At 42.5% G+C, this 24,864-nt stretch overlaps 2 protein-coding genes and 2 long non-coding RNA genes across 4 annotated transcripts in view; 1 reads left to right on the plus strand and 3 right to left on the minus strand.

Annotated features, from left to right (window-relative positions):
• XRCC4 (X-ray repair cross complementing 4) overlaps positions 1 to 24,864 on the plus strand; it is a 294,092-nt gene that overhangs the window by 99,434 nt on the left and 169,794 nt on the right. The window contains exons 4-6 of the mRNA XM_072139355.1: positions 4,726 to 4,892; positions 5,674 to 5,817; positions 6,683 to 6,771. Coding sequence (XP_071995456.1) covers positions 4,726 to 4,892; positions 5,674 to 5,817; positions 6,683 to 6,771 — 400 coding nt within the window. The remainder of the gene's footprint in view (positions 1 to 4,725; positions 4,893 to 5,673; positions 5,818 to 6,682; positions 6,772 to 24,864) is intronic.
• On the minus strand, positions 14,070 to 14,611 carry LOC140119968 (uncharacterized). Its single transcript, XR_011853425.1, has 3 exons — positions 14,544 to 14,611; positions 14,250 to 14,457; positions 14,070 to 14,091 (listed from the first exon to the last, which is right to left on the minus strand). It is a non-coding gene; the product is annotated as an uncharacterized lncRNA (long non-coding RNA).
• On the minus strand, positions 17,107 to 17,774 carry LOC140119976 (uncharacterized). Its single transcript, XR_011853426.1, has 3 exons — positions 17,736 to 17,774; positions 17,442 to 17,649; positions 17,107 to 17,283 (listed from the first exon to the last, which is right to left on the minus strand). It is a non-coding gene; the product is annotated as an uncharacterized lncRNA (long non-coding RNA).
• On the minus strand, positions 17,196 to 18,595 carry LOC140114132 (germ cell nuclear acidic protein-like). The gene is made up of 7 exons (XM_072132684.1): positions 18,578 to 18,595; positions 18,421 to 18,502; positions 18,277 to 18,319; positions 18,043 to 18,193; positions 17,736 to 17,865; positions 17,442 to 17,649; positions 17,196 to 17,283 (listed from the first exon to the last, which is right to left on the minus strand). The coding sequence occupies exons 1-7, from the start codon at positions 18,593 to 18,595 to the stop codon at positions 17,196 to 17,198; spliced, it is 720 nt and encodes a 239-aa protein (XP_071988785.1).

The following is a 24,864-nucleotide window of genomic DNA, read 5'->3' on the forward strand; positions in this document are numbered from 1 at the left end:
ATGATGGCGCTTTATAAATAAAGATTATTATTATCAATGACCTGTGGCAAAATAGAAGCTGGGCTGTGATTGGTTGCTTATTGCCACAGCAGACAATGGCTCCTGTATATGGTGGTGATGATATTACCTCACATATTACTTCACAATTTACCTCACATCTTTACTCACACCTAAGACTGCAAAGTGTTCACACTTTGCATTTTGTTTGTGTTAATGCATACGTTTTCAAACAGTCGAGAAGAGGAGATTTTCCTAATTACTTCCCTGGGAACATTGTGTTTACAAAATGTATATGTTAACCCCTTCCCGCCGCGGCCCTTTTTCGATTTTGCGTTTTCATTTTTCACTCCCCACATTCAAAAATCTGTAACTTTTTTATTTTTCCATGTACAGAGCTGTGTGATGGCTTATTTTCTGCGTAACAAATTACACTTCAAAATGGTGGTACTTAATATTCCATGCCATGTACCGGGAAGCGGTAAAAAAATTCCAAATGCAGTGAAATTGGTAAAAAAACGCATTTGTGCCGTATTCTTGTGGGCTTGGATTTTACGGTGCACCCCAAATGACATGTCTACTTTATTCTTTGAGTCGGTACGATTACGGGGATACCAAATTTGTATAGGTTTTATAATGTTTTCATACATTTAAAAAAATTAAAACCTCCTGTACAAAATTTTTTTGGGGAATTTTGTCATCTTCTGGGACTAATAACTTTTTCATACTTTGGTGTATGGAGCTGTGGGTGGTGTCGTTTTTTGCGGATTTTGATGACGTTTACAATGTTATCATTTTTAGGACTGTATGACCTTTTGATCACTTTTTATAGAATTTTAAAAAAAAATTTAAATGGCAAAAAAGTGCCATTTTCGACTTTGGGCGCGATTTTCCGTTACGAGGTTAAACGCAGTGAAAAACCGTTATCATATTTTGATAGATCGGGCATTTTCGGACGCGGCAATACCTAATGTGTTTATGATTTTTACTGTTTATTTACTTATTAACTTTTTTTTTATTTTTACTATTTTTCAGACTCCCTAGGGTACTTTAACCCTAGGTTGTCTGATCGATCCTATCATATACTGCCATACTACAGTATGGCAGTATATGGGGATTTTACTACTCATACATTACCATGTGCTAACAGCACATGTTAATGAATGGGTTAACCCGAAGTAGCTTCGGGTCTTCGTGAGACCCGAAGTTACCATGGCGACGGATCGCCGCTCCCCGATGACGTCACGGGGAGCGACGATCCACGGAAAGATGGCATGCGCGCCGCCGTCTTTTTGAAGCCGCCGGCACCTTTGCCGGCGGTGATCAGCGTGGGTGTTACTGGTAAGCCTTTGCTGCAATATGCAGCAAAGACTTACCGGCTATGGAGAGGGCTCGGCCCGCGAGCCCTCTCCATGTACCGGGACCCGACATGTGACGTACTATTACGTCATATGTCGGTAAGGGGTTAAAATATTAACACATACATTGATTAAACACATGCATTAATACAAACAAAACACAACGTGTGAACACAGCCTAAGCTGTATTATATGCATTGCCTATAGTAACCTATCAAAGCTCAGAGCTCATATTAATGACCTATGGCAGAAAAGCAACTAATCACGGCTCAGGTTTCAACTGCCACAGCAGCAGGAGACAATGGCTCATGTATATGGTGGTTTTCATAATACCTCATATTACCTCACATATTACTTCACATCTTACCTCACACACAAGCTGTATTATACTCATTGCCTATAGTAACCAATAATAGCTCAGAGCTCATATCAAGGACCTATGGCAGAACAGAAACTGAGCTGTGATTAGTTGCTTACTGCCACAGCAGACAATGGCTCCTGTATATGGTGGTTATCATATTAACTCATTTTACCTTACATACAGGCAGTCCCCGGGTTACATACAAGATAGGGTCTGGAGGTTTGTTCTTAAGTTGAATTTGTATGTAAGTCGAAACTGTATATTTTATAATGGAAGTTCTAGACTTTTTTTTTCTTTTGCCCCAGTGACAATTGGAGTTTCAAAATTTTTGGTTTAATTGGACCAAGAATTATCAATAAAGCTTCATTACAGACATCTTACAGCTGATCATTGCAGGGGACTATAGTAAAGCATCCAGAGAGCTTCACCAGAGGTCACAGTAGGCAGAGGGGTCCGTCTGTAACTATGGGTTGTCTGTAAGTCGGGTGTCCTTAAGTAGGGGACCGCCTGTATTACTTCATATCTTACCTCACAGCTACGCGTCTTATACTCATTGCCTATAGTAACCTGTCAAATCTCAGAGCTCATATTAATGATCTGTGGCAGAATTGCAACAGTGAGGGACATAACAATGTAGATGAGGACGCTCCCTGCTCCCAAGACTATTTGAGGTACGTTTAGCACTGCTGATCTATGGTTATAAAAGCGTAGTGCTTGACTTTTCAGCATCAGCAAACTTAGTGAGGAACACCTTAAGAAAGATCATTACATGATACTAGCGGCAATACAAGTCATTCCATGACAATTAAAGGAAATCTTCCACCATAATCAAAACCACTTACATAAGGGACTTCAGAGGGTAGGTCCGATCCCACAGGATTCACAAAAAATGCTAGTACAAAATCCACCTCTCACTTTCTGAAGCAGTATATGGTTTTAACATTAGACTGGAAGTAATTCCACGCCCTAGAAATAACTAACATTGCAATCCGTGTACTGTCATTTCATCCAGAATAAACCAAACTTTCAGCAGTTGTATGAATTGTTCACCCTCAAATGGGTCTCTAGATCCTATGCATCCAGTGTTTGTCTGAGATTTGTACAAAATGCAAACAATTTTGCACGTTAAGCACATTTCTGACTCTTTGTAATTACTCCACACCTTCTAATAATAATAATAATAATAATCTTTATTTATATAGCTCCATCATATTCTGTAGCGCTTTACAACTCATAGGAACATGTACAAATACAATATTACATTACAGAGTACAGACAGTCATATGGAACAATAGGAGTGAGGGTCCTGATCACAGGAGCTTACAGACTATGAGGATGAGGGGGTGACACACGAGCTTACAGACTATGAGGATGAGGGGTGACACAAGAGCTTACAGACTATGAGGATGAGGAGGTGACACAAGAGCTTACAGTCTATGAGGATGAGGGGGTGACACAAGAGCTTACAGTCTATGAGGATGAGGAGGTGACACAAGAGCTTACAGTCTATGAGGATGAGGAGGTGACACAAGAGCTTACAGTCTATGAGGATGAGGGGGTGACACAAGAGCTTACAGTCTATGAGGATGAGGAGGTGACACAAGAGCTTACAGTCTATGAGGATGAGGAGGTGACACAAGAGCTTACAGTCTATGAGGATGAAGGGGTGACACAAGAGCTTACAGTCTATGAGGATGAGGGGATGACACAAGAGCTTACAGTCTATGAGGATGAGGGGTGACACAAGAGCTTACAGACTATGAGGATGAGGGGTGACACAAGAGCTTACAGTCTTTGAGGATGAGGGAGTGACACGAGCTTACAGTCTATGAGGGGGTGACACAAGAGCTTACAGTCTATGAGGATGAGGGGATGACACAAGATCTTACAGTCTATGAGGATGATGGGATGACACAAGAGCTTACAGTCTATGAGGAGGAGGGGGTGACACAAGAGCTTACAGTCTATGAGGATGAGGGGTGACACAAGAGCTTACAGTCTATGAGGATGAGGGGTTACACAGGAGCTTACAGTCTATGAGGATGAGGGGGATGACACAAGAGCTTACAGCCTATGAGGCTGAGGAGGTGACACAAGAGCTTACAGTCTATGAGGATGAGGGGGGACACAAGAGCTTACAGTCTATGAGGATGAGGGGTGACACAAGAGCTTACAGTCTATGAGGATGAGGGGGTAACACAAGAGCTTACAGTCTATGAGGATGAGGGGGTAACACAAGAGCTTACAGTCTATGAGGATGAGGGGGTGACACAAGAGCTTACAGTCTATGAGGATGAGGGGGTGACACAAGAGCTTACAGTCTATGAGGATGAGGGGGTGACACAAGAGCTTACAGTCTATGAGGATGAGGGGGTGACACAAGAACTTACAGTCTATGAGGATGAGGGGGTGACACAAGAGCTTACAGTCTATGAGGATGAGGGGGTGACACAAGAGCTTACAGTGTATGAGGAGGGGGGACACAAGAACTTACAGTCTATGAGGATGAGGGGGTGACACAAGAACTTACAGTCTATGAGGATGAGGGGGTGACACAAGAACTTACAGTCTATGAGGATGAGGGGGTGACACAAGAACTTACAGTCTATGAGGATGAGGGGGTGACACAAGAGCTTACAGTCTGTGAGGATGAGGGGGTGACACAAGAGCTTACAGTCTATGAGGATGAGGGGATGACACAAGAGCTTACAGTCTGTGAGGATGAGGGGTGACACAAGTGTGAACAAAATAAAATAAATAAAAAATAAAGATGCTGCTTCTACCAACCATCAGCCACCATCTTATATACAAAGTCCAAGTTGCATGTGACTGCAGAGAAGCCTTCTACTCCACCCTACAATTTCAGGACATAAACTAAATGTGATCAGATTCTTATAATGTAGCCTGATGGTTGATCCTGGTTATATTGATGTGGGTGACACTGAATGCGTTGTGTGTATTTTTTCACCCTATGTGTGACCATGCTTCTATTTCCCAATGTCTTTACAGTTCAAACTTGGATCGCTCAAACTCAGGAATGCCCCCGACCCGGCTGGAATCATCAAAGAGTTAATTGATTATTGCTTGAACTTTGCAACAGAATTACATAGCAGAAATGAACATCTGCTTAAGGAAAATGAAAGGCTTCGGCAGGACTGGAATGACATGCATGAACAGTAAGGGTTGTGTAGTACATGTTCTTCTATGTAGAAACACGCAGAATGTGTCTCGTGATGTTATAATCGCTATTCTAGAAATATTTCTAAGAAGAATTGTCCTTAGAAAGTGATTTCATTACAGCTTTCCTTTTTTAACTTGAACTAGAATAGTGATAACTGGAATCGGATTGGCTAGGGGGGTTGCCTGACCAATGCAAGATAAGGGGTCGGAATAGTATACAAGAAGGGGGGTAATGTATGTCACCGGTCCTGGACCCTCCTGACACAGGGACCTGTGTATTAGATTTTACACAGTCAAACTAGCAGCCCCTCGAGTAGGGTGTGAAATGTTCTTCCTATAATTCCCTATTTTATTTGCAATCTCCCCTTATTACCTATAAAAATCACTTCCAAAGTCATGTGACAATGAGCAGAGAAGAGTCTTATTTTGCCTGTGATGAGACAAGTTTAGAGTCTGGAAGGGTGCGGTCACTTCAGTCTCTAAAAGTGTGGGAAAATGAATGGATTTAGGATCCCATGAATAAAATATTTGTATGAGCCAACATAGATGTGAAGTGGAAAAAAAAATTTTTTTGCTGGCAGTAATTGAATAGGGACGGGGGCACCGATTTGCAACCACTGATGATGCTACAGGGTTGCGGATCGTTGGCAATATGGTTCCAACACAAATCGGGGAAGATAATGACAGGTGTCTGCTGTATAATGCTGCAGACACCTGCCCTGTATAATGAGGATTGTGAGAAGCACACAACTTTTATATATCGTCTTTACATTGTAGACTTGATACATTTGTGAAGAGCAAGGAGGAACTGGAGCAAGATCTTTATACTCGCTTTACACTGGTGCTAAATGAGAAGAAAGCAAAGATTAGAAATCTGACTCAAAAGTTGTCACAGAATGAAGAAAAGATGGCAGAGAAAAGGTAAGGGAGGAATCTGTTGTGTATGTTTGCCCACTGTGTGCCCTGGGGATGATGTCCACAGAATATTACTTTTTAACTTGCCATATTCCAGGTTGTTAAGGCAGTGTGGCTCCGAGTCTGCTTCAGACCCTTTCTCATCCACACGAAGCTTAGGTTAGTACATCACACTTGACTGCACATTCTGTGAACATCAGATGCCAGTAGTAGATTATATATGCGGTTTGGGTGGTATCCCAGGGCCCGAGCCTTCTGGGGGCCCCACAGCCACCAAACCACAGTCCAAATTATATACTGAGAATGACCTTCACCCTTGAGAGCCATTTCAGGAGCTCCTGAAACCACAGACTGAAGGCAGGCAGAAGGGACACATCCTCCATTCTTTAAGAAGCTGATTCTAGTTCCATATGTAGGATGTGATTCCAGACTTGTAGGGCTTATAATGTTCATACAGCCCAGGGCCAATGGCAGTCCTAATCCGCTCCTGTAGGGCCGCTCTATGTTGAAGCAAGTTGTACTTACCCCGGCTACACTATGCCCAGTGTGGATGCATTGGGGGTCTAAGCAGACTCAAGTCACCAGCTCCCGTTACCATCTGTAAAATCAATCAAATGACCATGACAAAGGTAAGGTGAAAAGGATTTGGGACCCTTTGAGGGTCATATTATAATTTCCAGGTAGATATTTATAAATATAATTGGAGTTGGTGTCCTGCCACAGAAAAACTTTTTAATCATTTTTTAATAATTATAATTTTTTTCTTTCTTCCTTTTTCAACAACTGCCTAAAACATTTTCGCAGTACGAATGTATACTACATCTACGGCTTCTGCATCTGTATTCCAATAGTTTTTTCTATATTTCCTCAGCAATAGTTCGGTCCCATTTGATACTCTCCCTATTGCGGACTACAACGGCTCAACAGATGAGGAAAGCTCAGAGGTTAAAGTGGAACCAGGTATGAGACAAGTGGAAAATATAATATTTGAAATGAAAATGTTAAATCTGATTGACAATTTATAACATAATCCCGCTACATCTACTTTATGCCACGATATATAGGACATTGCCATCGACTGGCAATGCTGTGATTTCCTTAGTTTTCAGAGGTGGATGAAATAGTGACTGGCAGAGGACCAGGGCGATTTAGAGCAAGAACAGTGAGGAGATTTGTGAGAATGGCCTTTTTTATTATTTTACAATATTAATACTTTTTTGTACATTTTAGTTGGCCTGACTCTCCTTAAATAAGCAATGCTTAGATACATGAGTGCGTCCATTGGGAAATGCACTTGCCCTTGGTTCCCTTTTTAGTAATAAAGATCACTACTTATATTATAGTGTTGCTAAAATAGATAACATGGAATCATGAAGTCTGCAGTGGGTTTTGACAATCTCTGGGTATTGTTATATATGGCACCCCTATTCCTTTCACTTTTTTTTAACACATTAAAAGAGAGATTAAATAGTTTGTGTATGGAACGTCATTCCATATTCTAGTGCAAATGCTGCAGCCACCCCTTCCGGCCTTCCACCGCATTTTATGTGACACACAAGGTGAAAACTTTTACATGCAGTCCACAGTCTAGTGTAAATGCTGCCATACACAGTCTAGTATAATAACTGCAACAAGCCAGTCCATAGTGTTGTGTAAATGCTGCAGTAATTCCACTGTCTAGTGTAAATGCTGCAGTAATTCCACTGTCTAGTGTAGATGCTGCAGTCAGTTCACAGTCCAGTAAAATTGCTGTGGTCAGTGGGTCAAATTTACCCTAAATTGTGGACTCAATCTAGGGTAAATGCTAAGGTCAATCTATAGGCTAATACAAATTCTGCAGTTAGTCCACTATCCAGTGTCAATGCTGCAGTCAGTCCATGGTGGGTATAAATTCTGACATCAGTCTATGGTCTAGTGTAAATACCAGAGTCAATCAATCCACAGTCTAGTCTATGGACTCCATAGGGCAGATTGAGCACTATGCAGGATCGTAGCTTTTTGAAGTTTCTTAGGAGCCTTTTAAATGTCTTTTGCACATCAGATTTGTGGTTTAGACATCTAGATAACTGTGGCACATGAGGTGTTAATATCTGTTGTGGATATGCATATTTTTGGTTAAGAAGTCACACGGGAAGCTAAAAAATTGCTGAACATTGAGCACAACTAGTTCTTATGTTTTCCTACACCACCAAGGCACTGGAGTGGGTTTGCGCCTAAATAGAGGCAGTCCCCGGGCTACATGCAAGATAGGGTCTGCAGGTTTGTTCTTAAGTTGAATTTATATGTAAGTCAGAACTGTATATTTTATAATTGTAGCCCCAGCCAGAATTTTTGGGGTCTCTGTGACAATTGGATTTAAAAAATGTTGGATTGTCATAAGAACCAGGATAAGTACAGTAAATTACTAATATCCAGAGGTCCGTTTGTAACTAGGGGTCGTCTGTAAGTTGGGTGTTCTTAAGTAGGGGACCGCCTGTATGCGACTTTTTGAAATGTTGCATTTCTTAGTTCTGTCTTCAACATCTGAATTCACATGAACTGGAGTAGGTTGTGTGAAATGAAAAGTGGAGGTGGTCGGGAAAAGTACTTAAAAAAGAGCCACAAATTTGGTGTTAGTCGGCAAATGCTCCAATTGAGAGACAATTGACGTAACTACTATGATACATCCCCATCAAAGTGTTGCAATCTCCCATAGAGACTTCATGACTTTGAGTCATTAGCCATAAGTGCACTTTCTCCACCATTATTATACGTCATTACTTATAGGCAGACACATGTAAACAGAAGTAGATCCCGTAACTTATTAGAATATTGCTGATACATCCAAGGCATAGGGATGTGAAATCTATCTTGTGCAATGCAGATCCCGTACTATTGCAGGAAAAGTGCAGCGCTCAGTCATCTGTGAACTATGACCTCTGATGAGAGATGTAAATATAACCCTACACCTGTTTCCTCTTCAAACTCTTACTACAACATATTCGTGCTGGAAAGAATTTGTGTAAGTTGTCTTGAAAATAAAAGTAATGCTTTAAACATTTCCAAGGCTGGTCAACAAGTAAGAGCGCGCCAATACTGAACTGCTGATCATCCGCTGAACAGTGGAAAGACTTATATCATCTCACTGGGTTTTGTCAAATTTACACATTACGCCTTAGTATTTAATTATGCATAAAATCAATCATCAGTCCTGTTTATAAACATAGAAAATGTAACAGGAAAGGGACTCATTATTAGGTTTTTTAATATATAATTAGTAGTAACTCCCCATATTGGAGGCCCACACATCTTTACTGCATCACCTGTATAGACATGCAGCTAGATGAGTTTGCTTTTAAATGTAACTTTCATTTCTTAGTGACATTTACTAAATTGTCACATATGATTCCCCCCTTCCAAGCAAGCAGAATGATGCCCTTATTGTACTGCTCACTGGAGCTACATGGACAGTCCCCTGTTGAGAAGGACCTGGGGGTACTAGTGGATTATAGATTAAATAACAGCATGCAATGTCAATCAGCTGCCTCTAAAGCCAACAAGATCTTGTCATGTATCAAAAGTGGTATGGACTCTTGGGATATTACCACTGTGCAAGGCATTGGTTCGGCCTGTCCTGGAATATGCGGTCCAGGTCTGGGCACCAGTCCATAAAGGATGTTCTGGAGCTGGAGAGGGAATAATGAAGAGCCACAAAAATGATAAGGGATATGGAGGGTCAAGATTAAAACAACTAGTTTATTTAGCCTTGAAAACAGACAACTAAGAGGGGACATGATTAATTTATAAAAATATATAAATGGTCCATACAAAAAAATATGATGGAAAGTTGTTCCAGGTTAAATCAAATTAAAAGACGACGGGGTACTGTTTGCCTCTGACGAAAACTATCATTCTGTAGAGTAGCCTGGCTCAGGCGCTGGTCACAGTAGGGGCAGCAGAGAGCTTCAAGAAGGGTTTAGATGCATTTTTAGATCTAAATAACATTGAAAGTTATCTTATATAGAATTGTTTTCTTTAAATCCTTTCCTCATCCAATCCCTACCCTTCCTTGGTTGAACTTGATGGACATGACTCTCTTCAATCGTATATTGTATATAACTATGTACTTGTCCTTAATCTTCCTCAGCAGCAGTAAAGTAGGCAGAGCCCTTTTCCTGTCAAGCTCTGTTGATTATAAGTTGCCCATATTTTCTATGATGCTTTTTGTTCTCCCATGACTCTGATAACTTCTGTGAGATTTCAATAAGTAAATTCACTGAACACTGAGTAGTATGTACACACAGGATCTTTATAGTGATTATTCTAGCAGCTTTCTTCACATGGAGGAATATGGAATAAGTAGTACAAACCAGCAGTGAAATAGTTACATGAAGTGTATAGTCTGTGCTGTGTGAGCACTAAAGTAAATAGCATCCCAACTGTGTACATAGTGTCAGAAGAGCAGAAGTTGGTGATTGGTTGCTGCAAAGGAGTGTATGACACAGCTTGAGGTGCATAGACAAAAATGCAGAGAAAGTTCTGCAGCACCACAGGCTGGGATGTAGGGGCTGATGGGGAATATTGGGGCATTAAACTTCGGTATTGTTTGCAGGAAACTTCTGAATCTACGGAGCTGCACAGACACAAGGCTCTTCTGCTATCTACACAGAGAGCATCACATAACCTCTCCCTCCACAGTGAGCAGTGAGCAGCATCCCATCTCCTCTGTAAAACTTTCCTTTATCTTTTGTGTGAAGACTGTAAGGGTTCACAGACATAATCAGGATATAATAATCACATAAACTGGGGAGGATAGCAAAGAAACTGCTTGGCAGGGAAATAGGCAAAGCTGTTTATCATGACAAGAGCAACTGATTTTTGAGAATGCACTTTAAGGCAGTGTCAATAATAGAACAAATTGTAAAGAGTTTTGTCTTTCTCTAGAACATTGGGCACCACTCCTCTTATCCACAGTAGTTACAAAAGAAGTTCTGCTGCAAAAGGCACTCCAATTTAGGAAAAGTTTTTGGCAGCAGACCATCCTCAGTGTCCTAGAGTGCGACTTCTTGTCAGCATGTTTACCATTTTCTACAATATACAGTATTTTTCGGACTATAAGGCGCACCATCAATAAATGCCTGCTAAAACGTATAGGTTTGTATACAAGGTGCACCTGATTATAAGGCGGACCTGATTATAAGGCGCACCTGATTATAAGGATGAATGACCAGCAGGTGGCAGACCTGTGCACAGTTCAAGGCAGCTGTTGTCTGTAAGTAAGGTTCGTATATAAGGCGCACTGGACTATAAGGCGCACCTTTGATTTCTAAGAAAATCAAAGGATTTTTTGTGCGCCTTATAGTCTGAAAAATATGGTACTTTTTTTTTGTTGTTTAGACCTAATGTCTACAATGTAGCTTCACACTTGGGTCAATTATCATTTTCATTTTTTGAAAATGTTTGTTTATTAACAGTTAGTGTTCAGCCAAGTCAAATTATGGCTAAATGGATGTGTGCAGAACAGGTAGTAGTATAAGAAATAATAAGACTGTACTTCTACCAGACACCACTATAGCGTCGCTCCCTGCCCTCTCTGCCCTCCTGTACTTCCTAAGCATCTCCTGACACCACAGGACACACTAGTGGAGGCCAATCATCGGCTGAGACAACCAAAAATAGGTGAGCGACCTCTCCTAGTGGTTTCCATGGTGTTAGGAGATTCCCAGGAAGTGTAATAGCACGTGAATCAGCAGTGTAACCAACTCACTTTTTAGCCATCATTTTAGGAGCATATAGAATGTAGCATATACAAAACTGACAAAATACAAAAAGAATGGACAATTTTTGTGAATTTTTTGGCTGGATATTAAACTACTCCCTGTCTGCCTTCTAAAGGATATACAGCTCAGCAGCAAAAACTTTTTGGATTATCTTGTACAAATGGGTAGATAAAAGCCATATTTTGCCTGAGATGAGTCAAGTTTTAAAGGCTGCCGGGATAAATATCCAGTTCCCTTCTATTTCTTTAACTGTCCGTGTGTCCGGTTCTGTAGCTCACAGAACCCCTAGCCCAAGTGTGGAATTGGAATAGTTCCAGAGGACCAGACTAATATACTTATACTAATGACCTCTTGTTTTCCCCCATTTTTAATTAATGCACTCTATTACCTGCATTCTCAATGCCTATTCCCCACATTCATAATTCCCTCTCCCCCCCATGTATTATTCTCCCTCCCCCCCATGTATCATGCTCCCTCCCCCCCATCTATCATGCTCCCTACCCCCCCATGTATCATGCTCTTTATGCCCTCTCTTTTTTTGTCCCCCATTCCATCCTCCCCTTCAACTATAGACAAATTCAGCATCAACTAAGAAGATCTGCTTCCATCATACTACTGTCTTCTCTAGTTCTATATGTGGTTACTGGTGGCACATTACTGTCCCAACCATTAGCAGCAAAGATTTACACAACAACTAGTGCCATACTGTGTTCCGGTTATCTCAGTGGAGGCCGGTAATGGAAAGGCCTGGTCACTTGCACTCTGGATACAGCCATGTATATGAAGAGGTAGAAGGTTGTCACCTATACTACTCATAATATGCTGATAATATAGCATCAGACTCAATGCTTACTACAATAGGGAATAGCTAAGGGGATACTTGCAGGGCCTGTATAGCTCAGTTCATCAGAAGGCAAAGAACTCCAATCATTCTGATTAATTAAAAAAATAGCAAATGAGAATTCCAGTGTTAGAGGTATGATTATTTGTGTATTTAACAAAACGTATAAAAATGATGAATGTAGTTATATAACAAGTAGACAATGTGGAAGGGAATGTTCTGAGTCTCTTTTTAGGTGCTTCCTACATGTTACCTCATTAACGTGAGGCTTCTGATCCCCATTTTTGGCTGTAGCAGCAGTGACTTGGTATTGTTAGGGATCACCCCAAGATATAGCTGAGCACTGTCTCTGCGAAAACGTCCATAGATAAGGGGTCCTGTATGTGTCCATTGGGACATGGTGTGATTGAACCCCGACACTGTGCCTCAATAGATATTACCACTTGCTTAACTTGTAAATTAATATAACATCTTTTTAAATACAAGTTATATTTTATCTTGCCACTTTTTCCATTGCTGTAATACCCCCCCCCCCCCCCTGTTATACAATCACAATGACACAATGATAATAGTTTGGGGAGACTTTTTTTTATTATGGCCAATTAACCTAGATGTATATTTTTGGAATGTGGGAGGAAACCGGAGTACCCGGAGGAAACCCACGCAAGCACGGGGGAACATACAAATTCCATGCGCCTCCGTGCTGCCCTAGATGGTGAAGGGGACAATATAGATGTTATTATATTCCACACCTCTTCTGGATGTCTTCAGATGGAGGAGAGATGGTAAGGTGGTGAGGGGGACAATATAGATGTTATATCCCGCACCTCTTCTGGATGTCTTCTGATGGAGGAGAGATGGTAAGGTGGTGAGGGGGACAATATAGATGTTATATCCCGCACCTCTTCTGGATGTCTTCTGATGGAGAAGAGATGGTAAGGTGGTGAGGGGGACAATATAGATGTTATATCCCGCACCTCTTCTGGATGTCTTCTGATGGAGGAGAGATGGTAAGGTGGTAAGGGGGACAATATAAATGTTATATCCCGCACCTCTTCTGGATGTCTTCTGATGGAGGAGAGATGGTAAGGTGGTGAGGGGGACAATATAGATGTTATATCCCGCACCTCTTCTGGATGTCTTCTGATGGAGAAGAGATGGTAAGGTGGTGAGGGGGACAATATAGATGTTATATCCCGCACCTCTTCTGGATGTCTTCTGATGGAGGAGAGATGGTAAGGTGGTGAGGGGGACAATATAGATGTTATATCCCGCACCTCTTCTGGATGTCTTCTGATGGAGAAGAGATGGTAAGGTGGTGAGGGGGACAATATAGATGTTATATCCCGCACCTCTTCTGGATGTCTTCTGATGGAGGAGAGATGGTAAGGTGGTGAGGGGGACAATATAGATGTTATATCCCGCACCTCTTCTGGATGTCTTCTGATGGAGGAGAGATGGTAAGGTGGTGAGGGGGACAATATAGATGTTATATCCCGCACCTCTTCTGGATGTCTTCTGATGGAGGAGAGATGGTAAGGTGGTGAGGGGGACAATGTAGTTGTTATATCCCGCACCTCTTCTGGATGTTTTCAGATGTAGTTTACTAGGATAACAGCCCCAGAGCAGTGGCTGCACACAAACCTCTGGGTGTCGATAGAGGCTTTCCAGCGTCCGGCCCTAGACAGATAGAAAAAGCTTATATCAATGATCAATCACAAACCAGTGAACCAGAATGATCCTAGCACCCCCTTATACAATACTGTGGGGACCAGTCTCTAGGCATCAGTGCAGCAAGCAGTGGTAGTATCTAACTCCTGGCACAGATTGTATCTTACCTGGCATGGCACCCTGAGCATTCATACACCACTGGGTAGTTGATCTTAAAGGAATGGTACTGGGTAATCGGTGGTAGGTCAGGGAGATGCTGTTCCGCCTTCCTACAATAATACCGCCAGATCCAGCCATGGCCGGCATTTGGTTGTCTATCGATGACCCAAGTGGCAGCATGACACATCTCATGTATCAAGAGGTCCCGAACCCGTTCTAAAGACAATGAGAGAATTTTACCATCAGTATTACAGACACATGGAACATTTCAGAGCATCAGTTGTACATGAGAAGAAACTTACCTGCAGAGTCACAGACTTTGTCTGACAATTCAATCTTGGCGAATGGATTGTCCGCGTTCCCATAGAAGGGGGTGAGGGCGCCTGTTGTTCTAAACCTTTTACTCCAGGTTATTTCCATATCTACAGGAAGCAGGCACTAGGGAACAGCAGAGGATCCTGGGATAGACCACTAATGACCCTACAGTCAATGGTAGAAGTAACCGTAACCGTAGTATTTTATGGCTTGGGACATTACTAGGGGTCAACCCACAATATGGGAACTGATATTAATCTGGAATATTTCTGGCCGTTGGCATAGACTCTTCTACATTGGTACTAATATATGACTGACTGCTTCTCATGTCGGAGCCCTACTACTGAATGTAACACTGTATGGAGATCTGATATATCAAACACCCATAAGGTAAAGCTAATAGTGAATATATATTATTTTAAAGAGGAGAATGGAGAACTTCAGAATTAGTTTCTGAGTTGACCCCACATTCTCCTATGGCAGTGGTGGCGAACCTATGGCATGGGTGCCAGAGGTGGAACTCAGAGCCCTTTCTGTGGGCACCCAGGCCTTCACCCCAACACCGAGTTTCCTTGATATGACTCGAGGCTTTCTCCTGTGATCCAATACATCCCAGGACTTGCCATGCTTAGCGCTATTTTAAAGTTACATATTTGGCTGCCCGGACTACAGGAGGAGCAAGAAGGTGTGGATAGAGATGGATTGCCATTTGAGCTCCTGCTCTGGGTCCCCTGATTCTTCTTCTTCAGGGGACCCTAGAGGGAAGCCACAATCCAAATTTCTCCATCTTTCTATTAGTTTGGTGAACTCAGGACACCAATACCGAATACGATTAAAACCTGTGATACAGCAGGGATCAATAAGTTACTGCTTAAATTGTCATGTTGACACTTTGTGACATATAAGTGGGTTTTGGTTGTAGCTTGGGCACTCTGTCTCCAAAAAGTTTGCCCTCACTGTCCTATGGTGACCCTATGTATATGCGGCCATATACATTTCCCCCATATGTTAGTGTGCACGAGCCTTACCCTCCCATGTATCATGCTCCCTACCCCCCATGTATCATGCTCCCTACCCCCCCCATGTATCATGCTCCCTACCCCCCCATGTATCACGCTCCCTCTTCTTATGCCTTCTCTTTTTTTGTCCCCCATTCCATCCTCCCCTTCAACTATAGACAAATTCAGCATCAACTAAGAAGAGCTGCTCCCATCATACTACTGTCTTCTCTAGTTCTATATGTGGTTACTGGTGGCACATTACTGTCCCAACCATTAGCAGCAAAGATTTACACAACAACTAGTGCCATACTGTGTTCCGGTTATCTCAGTGGAGGCCGGTAATGGAAAGGCCTGGTCACTTGCACTCTGGATACAGCCATGTATATGAAGAGGTAGAAGGTTGTCACCTATACTACTCATAATATGCTGATAATATAGCATCAGACTCAATGCTTACTACAATAGGGAATAGCTAAGGGGATACTTGCAGGACCTGTATAGCTCAGTTCATCAGAAGGCAAAGAACTCCAATCATTCTGATTAATAAAAAAAATAGCAAATGGGAATTCCAGTGTTAGAGGTATGATTATTTGTGTATTTAACAAAACGTATAAAAATGATGAATGTAGTTATATAACAAGTAGACAATGTGGAAGGGAATGTTCTGAGTCTCTTTTTAGGTGCTTCCTACATGTTACCTCATTAACGTGAGGCTTCTGATCCCCATTTTCGGCTGTAGCAGCAGTGACTTGGTATTGTTAGGGATCACCCCAAGATATAGCTGAGCACTGTCTCTGCGAAAACGTCCATAGATAAAGGGTCCTGTATGTGTCCATTGGGACATGGTGTGATTGAACCCCGACACTGTGTCTTAATAGATATTACCACTCTCTTAACTTGTGAATTAATACAACATCTTTTTAAATACATTAGTAAAAGTTATATTTTATCTTGCCACTTTTTCCATTGCTGTACTACCCCCCCCCCCCCCATTGCTGTACTACCCCCCCCCCCCCACCACCACCTGTTATACAATCACAATGACACAACGATAATAGTTTGGGGAGATTTTTTTTTTTAATTATGGTCAATTAACCTAGATGTATATTTTTGGAATGTGGGAGGAAACCGGAGTACCCGGAGGAAACCCACGCAAGCACGGGGAGAACATAAAAATTCCATGCGCCTCCGTGCTGCCCTAGATGGTGAGGAGGGGGACAATATAGATGTTATTATATTCCACACCTCTTCTGGATGTCTTCTGATGGAGAAGAGATGGTAAGGTGGTGAGGGGGACAATATAGATGTCATATCCCGCACCTCTTCTGGATGTCTTCTGATGGAGGAGAGATGGTAACGTGGTGAGGGGGACAATATAGATGTTATATCCCGCACCTCTTCTGGATGTCTTCTGATGGAGGAGAGATGGTAAGGTGGTGAGGGGGACAATATAGTTGTTATATCCCGCACCTCTTCTGGATGTCTTCTGATGGAGGAGAGATGGTAAGGTGGTGAGGGGGACAATATAGATGTTATTATATCCCGCACCTCTTCTGGATGTCTTCTGATGGAGGAGAGATGGTAAGGTGGTGAGGGGGACAATTTAGATGTTATATCCCGCACCTCTTCTGGATGTTTTCAGATGGAGTTTACTAGGATAACAGCCCCAGAGCAGTGGCTGCACACAAACCTCTGTGTATCAATGGAGGCTTTCCAGCGTCCGGCCCTAGACAGATAGAAAAAGCTTATATCAATGATCAATCACAAACCAGTGAACCAGAATGATCCTAGCACCCCCTTATACAATACTGTGGGGACCAGTCTCTAGGCATCAGTGCAGCAAGCGGTGGTAGTATCTAACTCCTGGCACAGATTGTATCTTACCTGGCATGGCACCCTGAGCATTCATACACCACTGGGTAGTTGATCTTAAATGAATGGTACTGGGTAATGGGTGGTAGGTCAGGGAGATGCTGTTCCGCCTTCCTACAATAATACCGCCAGATCCAGCCATGGCCGGCATTTGGTTGTCTATCGATGACCCAAGTGGCAGCATGACACATCTCATGTATCAAGAGGTCCCGAACCCGTTCTAAAGACAATGAGAGAATTTTACCATCAGTATTACAGACACATGGAACATTTCAGAGCATCAGTTGTACATGAGAAGAAACTTACCTGCAGAGTCACAGACTTTGTCTGACAACTCAATCTTGGCGAATGGGTTGTCCGCATTCCCATAGAAGCGGGTGAGGGCGCCTGTTGTTTTAAACCTTTTACTCCAGGTTATTTCCATATCTACAGGAAGCTACAGAAGAAGGGGAGATAAATATGACAGATACAACCTTTATATACTCCTTCTGCTGACCCTCATCCCGACCCCCTCTAACCCTTCATGCATCTCTAATCTAACCCTTCATGCATGAAACCCAGATATCCGCCTGGAGATCCCAACATGTAGATAGGTGTAGATTATATTCTATACCTGATTATTAAAGACGTTTTGGTTATAAAAATCATAGAGGAGTCTTGCCAGCTCCTGCTTGTTCTCCTGGAAGTTTGTCACGTATATAGATTGAGGAGAAGAGAGATCTGTCAGGAAACAGTAATTGGTGGGACGCTCCTGTATCCTGAAACTGGAACAAAATATAATTGAGGATCACAAATCAGTACTCAGTATATTCCAAGAGCAAACATGGTGAATATGAATATACTGTACCTTTCCTCCAATGACCCAAGGCTTGAGCATGAAGAATTCAGATCTGAAAAGTACAACAGAAAACAACAACTTAGTTTTCCTAATCACATATTTCCTACATATGATTAGAGAGATATTGCTATAGTACAGAAGTCTGACGGATACCTTCTATGAGTGGCTGGTAGGTACCAGAGCCACCTTCCTCCTCTCCAAGGCTCGTTGGAGACCTTGGTGTAGATGGATGAGACTGGAATAAAGAAATATATGAGCCATTATATTACAACGAGGAAAAGAAACTTAATATGTGTATTAAATCCTGCACAGAGCCGCTCAGTGCCATAGATAACACAGTACAGGTGCGCCCACTTACCTGATGTAGAGACTCATCGCTGCTGCTGCTGCTACTACTACTGTCCGCTGTATAGTGCCGGAAAAGTCTGCGGAGCTTTTTTCTGTCCAAAATCTATGGAGGAAATGAATGCACCTTTGATTTCCCAAACACAATTATCAAATTCAATGTCTCCTCATTGTCCTGGGGAAATGCTAGAAAATATCTTGTGTAGTGTAAGGTATAAAAAGCATCTTCCTGGGCACTAGGGAACAGCATAGGATCCTGGGATAGACCACTTAGGACCCTACAGTCAATGGTAGAAGTAACCGTAACCGTAGTATTTTATGGCTTGGGACATTACTAGGGGTCAACCCACAATATGGGAACTGATATTAATCTGGAATATTTCTGGCCGTTGGCATAGACTCTTCTACATTGGTACTAATATATGACTGACTGCTTCTCATGTCGGAGCCCTACTACTGAATGTAACACTGTATGGAGATCTGCTATATCAAACACCCATAAGGTAAAGCTAATAGTGAATATATATTATTTTAAAGAGGAGAATGGAGAACTTCAGAATTAGTTTCTGAGTTGACCCCACATTCTCCTATGCCAGTGGTGGCGAACCTATGGCACGGGTGCCAGAGGTGGAACTCAGAGCCCTTTCTGTGGGCACCCAGGCCTTCACCCCAACACAGAGTTTCCCTGATATGACTCAAGGCTTTCTCCTGTGGTCCAATACATCCCAGGACTTGCCATGCTCAGCGCTATTTTAAAGTTACATATTTGGCTGCCCGGACTACAGGAGGAGCAAGAAGGTGTGGATAGAGATGGATTGCCATTTGAGCTCCTGCCCTGGGTCCCCTTATTCTTCTTCTTCAGGGGACCCTGGAGAGAAGCCACAATCCAAATTTCTCCATGTTTCTATTAGTTTGGTGAACTCAGGACACCAATACGATTAAAACCTGTGATACAGCAGGGATCAATAAGTTACTGCTTAAATTGTCATGTTGGCACTTTGTGACATATAAAATGGGTTTTGGTTGTAGCTTGGGCACTCTGTCTCCAAAAAGTTCGCCCTCACTGTCCTATGGTGACCCTATAATAAGGGATAGGATGGACTCAGGTCACTACTTTTAAACTGGAATATTTAGCATTCTCTTCTAATACAAGAAATGTGGATATTTTAATAATTATAAAAATTAAATGACCCCCAAAAACATTTGACAGAAACCTCAACTCACCTGGTCATCGCTGCCGCTATCATCGGTATCGGAATCACGAACGAAACGTTTTCGCTTTCTTATTGACATTTTTGCATAAAGGAGCAAAAATCTCACACCACTAACTATCACTATCAGTGTATGACACCGGAACTGGAACGTATATAGTCTCTCCACATTCTGACATAGCGGTTTGTGTGACATCACTGATATTGTGAGTTGTGACTACATGGGTTCCGATATAACTGATTCTGATACACACAGGAATATTATATATATATATATATATATATATATATATATATAGACTTGTTTCTTGCTTTGTTTCACATATTATTTCGTTTTTAGTCAGTAGATGCTTAAAGTATTTACTAATATTTGTAAATATTTATAAAAATAAAAAGAATTATTACATTGATGGAATAGAGAAGCTATAAGCAATAGATTACAAGAAAGGGAAGGAAGTTGGCAGAGTTTCGGGACTCCATGTAGCACTGGGGTCCTGCAATCGACTACATGTTGGAGAAACATTGGTCTATGTAAAAGATGATAATTTCCCTTGAGCACTTTGGAATATGTTTGTGTGACAAAAAAAAAATAATATTATCACAAATGTAATTTTTAGGTGCTGTAGTTCAATATATACAATGCCGGTAAATCAGCGAGTTATATAACATTTAGAGTCAAACAGGGCTGATGCCATCAGACAGTGACAGTGCTCAACTTTAAAGGCGTTTTACACAAGTTGCCCATGTTCCTTTACTGCCTGAGTGTTCACCAAGTGATTCAGCATTCTAACTTTTGTACTGTGTGCAGACTCTCTGTGATTCTTTGTTTACATGTCTGAGCTCTGATGAATAGGAGGAGCTGCAGCCAGAGAATTATTACTCATAGTTCTCCCTCCCCTTCCTCTCTCAGTCTCTGTCAGTGAGGATGGAAAGTGAAAAGAGAGATGTGTGATGTCATGAGGACGGCCTAGAGCAGTGAAAGAGAGGAAGATGTGTGAATATGCACAGGGCATCATCCCCCCATCTTATTATGGCTACTTTTTCTGCTCTCTCTCTTATTGTGGTCTCCTCCCCTGCTCCCATCTCATTATGCTCCCCTTTCTCTGCTCCCCTATCATTATGGGCCCCCTTCTCTGCTCCTTCTCTTAATTGTGGCCCAATACCTGCTCCACCTCTTGTTGTGAGCCCCTCTTTGTGCCCCTTTGCTTTGCTACTCATCTTATTGTGGTTGCCTCTTCTCTGTTCCCCCTCTTGTTGTGCCCCATTCTCTGCTCCCCATTTCACTGTTGCAGAAAATAAATAATAAAAAATAGTTAGACTGCATGCATACAGACATGTGCCCACACGGCTACTGCCGGGCGGGCAGACGTCAGACGCGCTGGAGAAGAGGAGAAGCAAGCGCTGCTCGTCCCTCCCCACTCCATAGAGACTAGTGCCACATGCCGTGCCTACGGCCAAAAGATAGATCTCACCGTACCGAGCCCAGGCGCCATAGACAAGTATGGGGGACGTTTATGCGGCCATATACATTTCCCCCATATATTAGTGTGCACAAGCCTTACCCTCCCATGTATCATGCTCCCTACCTCCCATGTATCATGCTCCCTACCCCCCCCCCATGTATCATGCTCCCTACCCCCCCATGTATCACGCTCCCTCTTCTTATGCCCTCTCTTTTTTTGTCCCCCATTCCATCCTCCCCTTAAACTATAGACAAATTCAGCATCAACTAAGAAGAGCTGCTCCCATCATACTACTGTCTTCTCTAGTTCTATATGTGGTTACTGGTGGCACATTACTGTCCCAACCATTAGCAGCAAAGATTTACACAACAACTAGTGCCATACTGTGTCCCGGTTATCTCAGTGGAGGCCGGTAATGGAAAGGCCTGGTCACTTGCACTCTGGATACAGCCATGTATATGAAGAGGGTGAGGGTTTTCCCCTATACTACTCATAATATGCTGATAATATAGCATCAGACTCAATGCTTACTACAATAGGGAATAGCTAAGGGGATACTTGCAGGACCTGTATAGCTCAGTTCATCAGAAGGCAAAGAACTCCAATCATTCTGATTAATAAAAAAAATAGCAAATGGGAATTCCAGTGTTAGAGGTATGATTATTTGTGTATTTAACAAAACGTATAAAAATGATGAATGTAGTTATATAACAAGTAGACAATGTAGAAGGAAATGTTCTGAGTCTCTTTTTAGGTGCTTCCTACATGTTACCTCATTAACGTGAGGCTTCTGATCCCCATTTTCGGCTGTAGCAGCAGTGACTTGGTATTGTTAGGGATCACCCCGAGATATAGCTGAGCACTGTCTCTGCGAAAACGTCCATAGATAAGGGGTCCTGTATGTGTCCATTGGGACATGGTGTGATTGAACCCCGACACTGTGTCTTAATAGATATTACCACTCTCTTAACTTGTGAATTAATATAACATCTTTTTAAATACATTAGTAAAAGTTATATTTTATCTTGCCACTTTTTCCATTGCTGTAATACCCCCCCCCCTGTTATACAATCACAATGACACAATGATAATAGTTTGGGGAGATTTTTTTTTTTAATTATGGTCAATTAACCTAGATGTATATTTTTGGAATGTGGGAGGAAACCGGAGTACCCGGAGGAAACCCACGCAAGCACGGGGAGAACATACAAATTCCATGCGCCTCCGTGCTGCCCTAGATGGTGAGGAGGACAATATAGATGTTATTATATTCCACACCTCTTCTGATGGAGGAGAGATGGTAAGCTGGTGAGGGGGACAATATAGATGTTATATCCCGCACCTCTTCTGGATGTCTTCTGATGGAGGAGAGATGGTAAGGTGGTGAGGGGGACAATATAGATGTTATATCCCGCACCTCTTCTGGATGTCTTCTGATGGAGGAGAGATGGTAAGGTGGTGAGGGGGACAATATAAATGTTATATCCTGCACCTCTTCTGGATGTCTTCTGATGGAGGAGAAGATGGTAAGCTGGTGAGGGGGACAATATAGATGTTATATCCCACACCTCTTCTGGATGTCTTCCGCAGTATTGGCCAGTATTTTGCCAGAATCGATCTAATCTCTGGCCACTTCTCATTGTATGTTGCAATAAATCGAACACAGTTGTCTTCAGTCGATTTCTTCTGTTTCTGTGCAGAGCCCGGTATCAACAAGTCGCATCTCGATTGTCATCTTGCCCTATTGAATCCTTCTTTGATACATCTATTGCTGTATCCTCTATCCCTAAATCTGTCTGTTAAGTCACGGAACTGCCGCCTAAAATCTGTCTCTGACGAGCAGAGACGACGGGCCCGTAAAAATTGACCAATTGGAATTGCCCTTATCGTGGATGGAGGGTGGGCAGATGAAGCGTGCAACAGCGAGTTCACTGCTGTGGATTTCCTGTACATATCTGTCTGCAGAATATCATCAGGACCCACCTTGATCTGTATATCCAAGAAGTCCACCTCCGTTCGGCTGTATTTGTAAGTGAGTTTGATGTTAAATTTGTTCCGGTTTAGTTGCTGCATGAAGCAAGCCAGGTCATCTTCAGTCCCCTGCCATATAAATAAAACATCATCAATATAACGCAGCCAGCACTGCACATGGTGGGCCAGCTGCACCCCGTCGTCGCCAAAAAGCCCCCTCTCCCAGAAACCGAGGAAGAGGTTGGCATACGACGGAGTGCACGCCGCCCCCATGGCCGTGCCGCGTTGCTGTAAATAAAATGTGTCTTTAAAGACAAAAAAATTATGTGTCAGGACAAAGGTCAGGAGTTCCATTAGTAAATCGGCCAGAGGTTGTCCTATTGAACTGGAATTCAAAAAGAACTGTACAGCATTTAGGCCATCCTCGTGGCCAATGCACGTATACAGCGACTCTACATCAGCCGTGACCAACCACATGTCTGGATCTATTGAAATCCCATTAATCCTAGTCAAGACGTCCATGATGTCCCGTACATAGGAAGGGAGACATTCAACTAATGGCTTTAGATAAAAATGAATGAACTTGCAACAGGGGTCACATATACCACCCAACCCAGAGACAATGGGGCGTCCCGGAGGATCAACGGGGTCCTTGTGTATCTTAGGGAGTAAATATAGGGTCGGGACTTTCGGATCATCCACTTTTAATCCATTAAAAACTTTCTTTGGGATCACTTCGTTTTCAAATGCAGTGTCCAGAAGGGAAATAAGTTGTCGATTAAATGTATGTATTGGGTTGTAAGACAATTTAGAATAAGTCTGTTTGTCAATCAGTTGTCTGTAGACCTCTTTTGCGTATTTCAGTTTCGGCCAAATTACCACATTCCCCCCCTTGTCCGCCGCTTTAAAAACGACGTCGTCCCAGGTTTGTAGTTCATTTAAAGCTTTTCGTTCTTTCTTGGTCAGGTTGTCATGGACCACCTTTCCTTGAAGTTGTTTAAGTTCCTCTGCCACCAATCGGGTGAAAATTTCCACCGATGGGCAGGTAGACAGGGGGGGAGAATAAGTGGATCTCGGCATTATTGTTTGGGGGAACTTACCTTGTGCTTGTATCATTTGTTCCTGTAGTAGGTCTTCAAGAGCTTGGAGCGCTTCTTGCTCGCTATGTTCGTTCAATTGTGGCGTCCCCTCATTTTTGTTGTAAATTGTCATGTTGACACTTTGTGACATATAAGGGGGTTTTGGTTGTAGCTTGGGCACTCTGTCTCCAAAAAGTTCGCCCTCACTGTCCTATGGTGACCCTATGTATAAGCGGCCATATACATTTCCCCCATATGTTAGTGTGCACGAGCCTTACCCTCCCATGTATCATGCTCCCTACCCCCCATGTATCATGCTCCCTACCCCCCCCCCCCATGTATCATGCTCCCTACCCCCCCATGTATCACGCTCCCTCTTCTTATGCCCTCTCCCCCATTCCATCCTCCCCTTCAACTATAGACAAATTCAGCATCAACTAAGAAGAGCTGCTCCCATCATACTACTGTCTTCTCTAGTTCTATATGTGGTTACTGGTGGCACATTACTGTCCCAACCATTAGCAGCAA

Source organism: Engystomops pustulosus, chromosome 1, assembly GCF_040894005.1.
Source record: "Engystomops pustulosus chromosome 1, aEngPut4.maternal, whole genome shotgun sequence".
Taxonomy (NCBI): domain Eukaryota; kingdom Metazoa; phylum Chordata; class Amphibia; order Anura; family Leptodactylidae; genus Engystomops; species Engystomops pustulosus.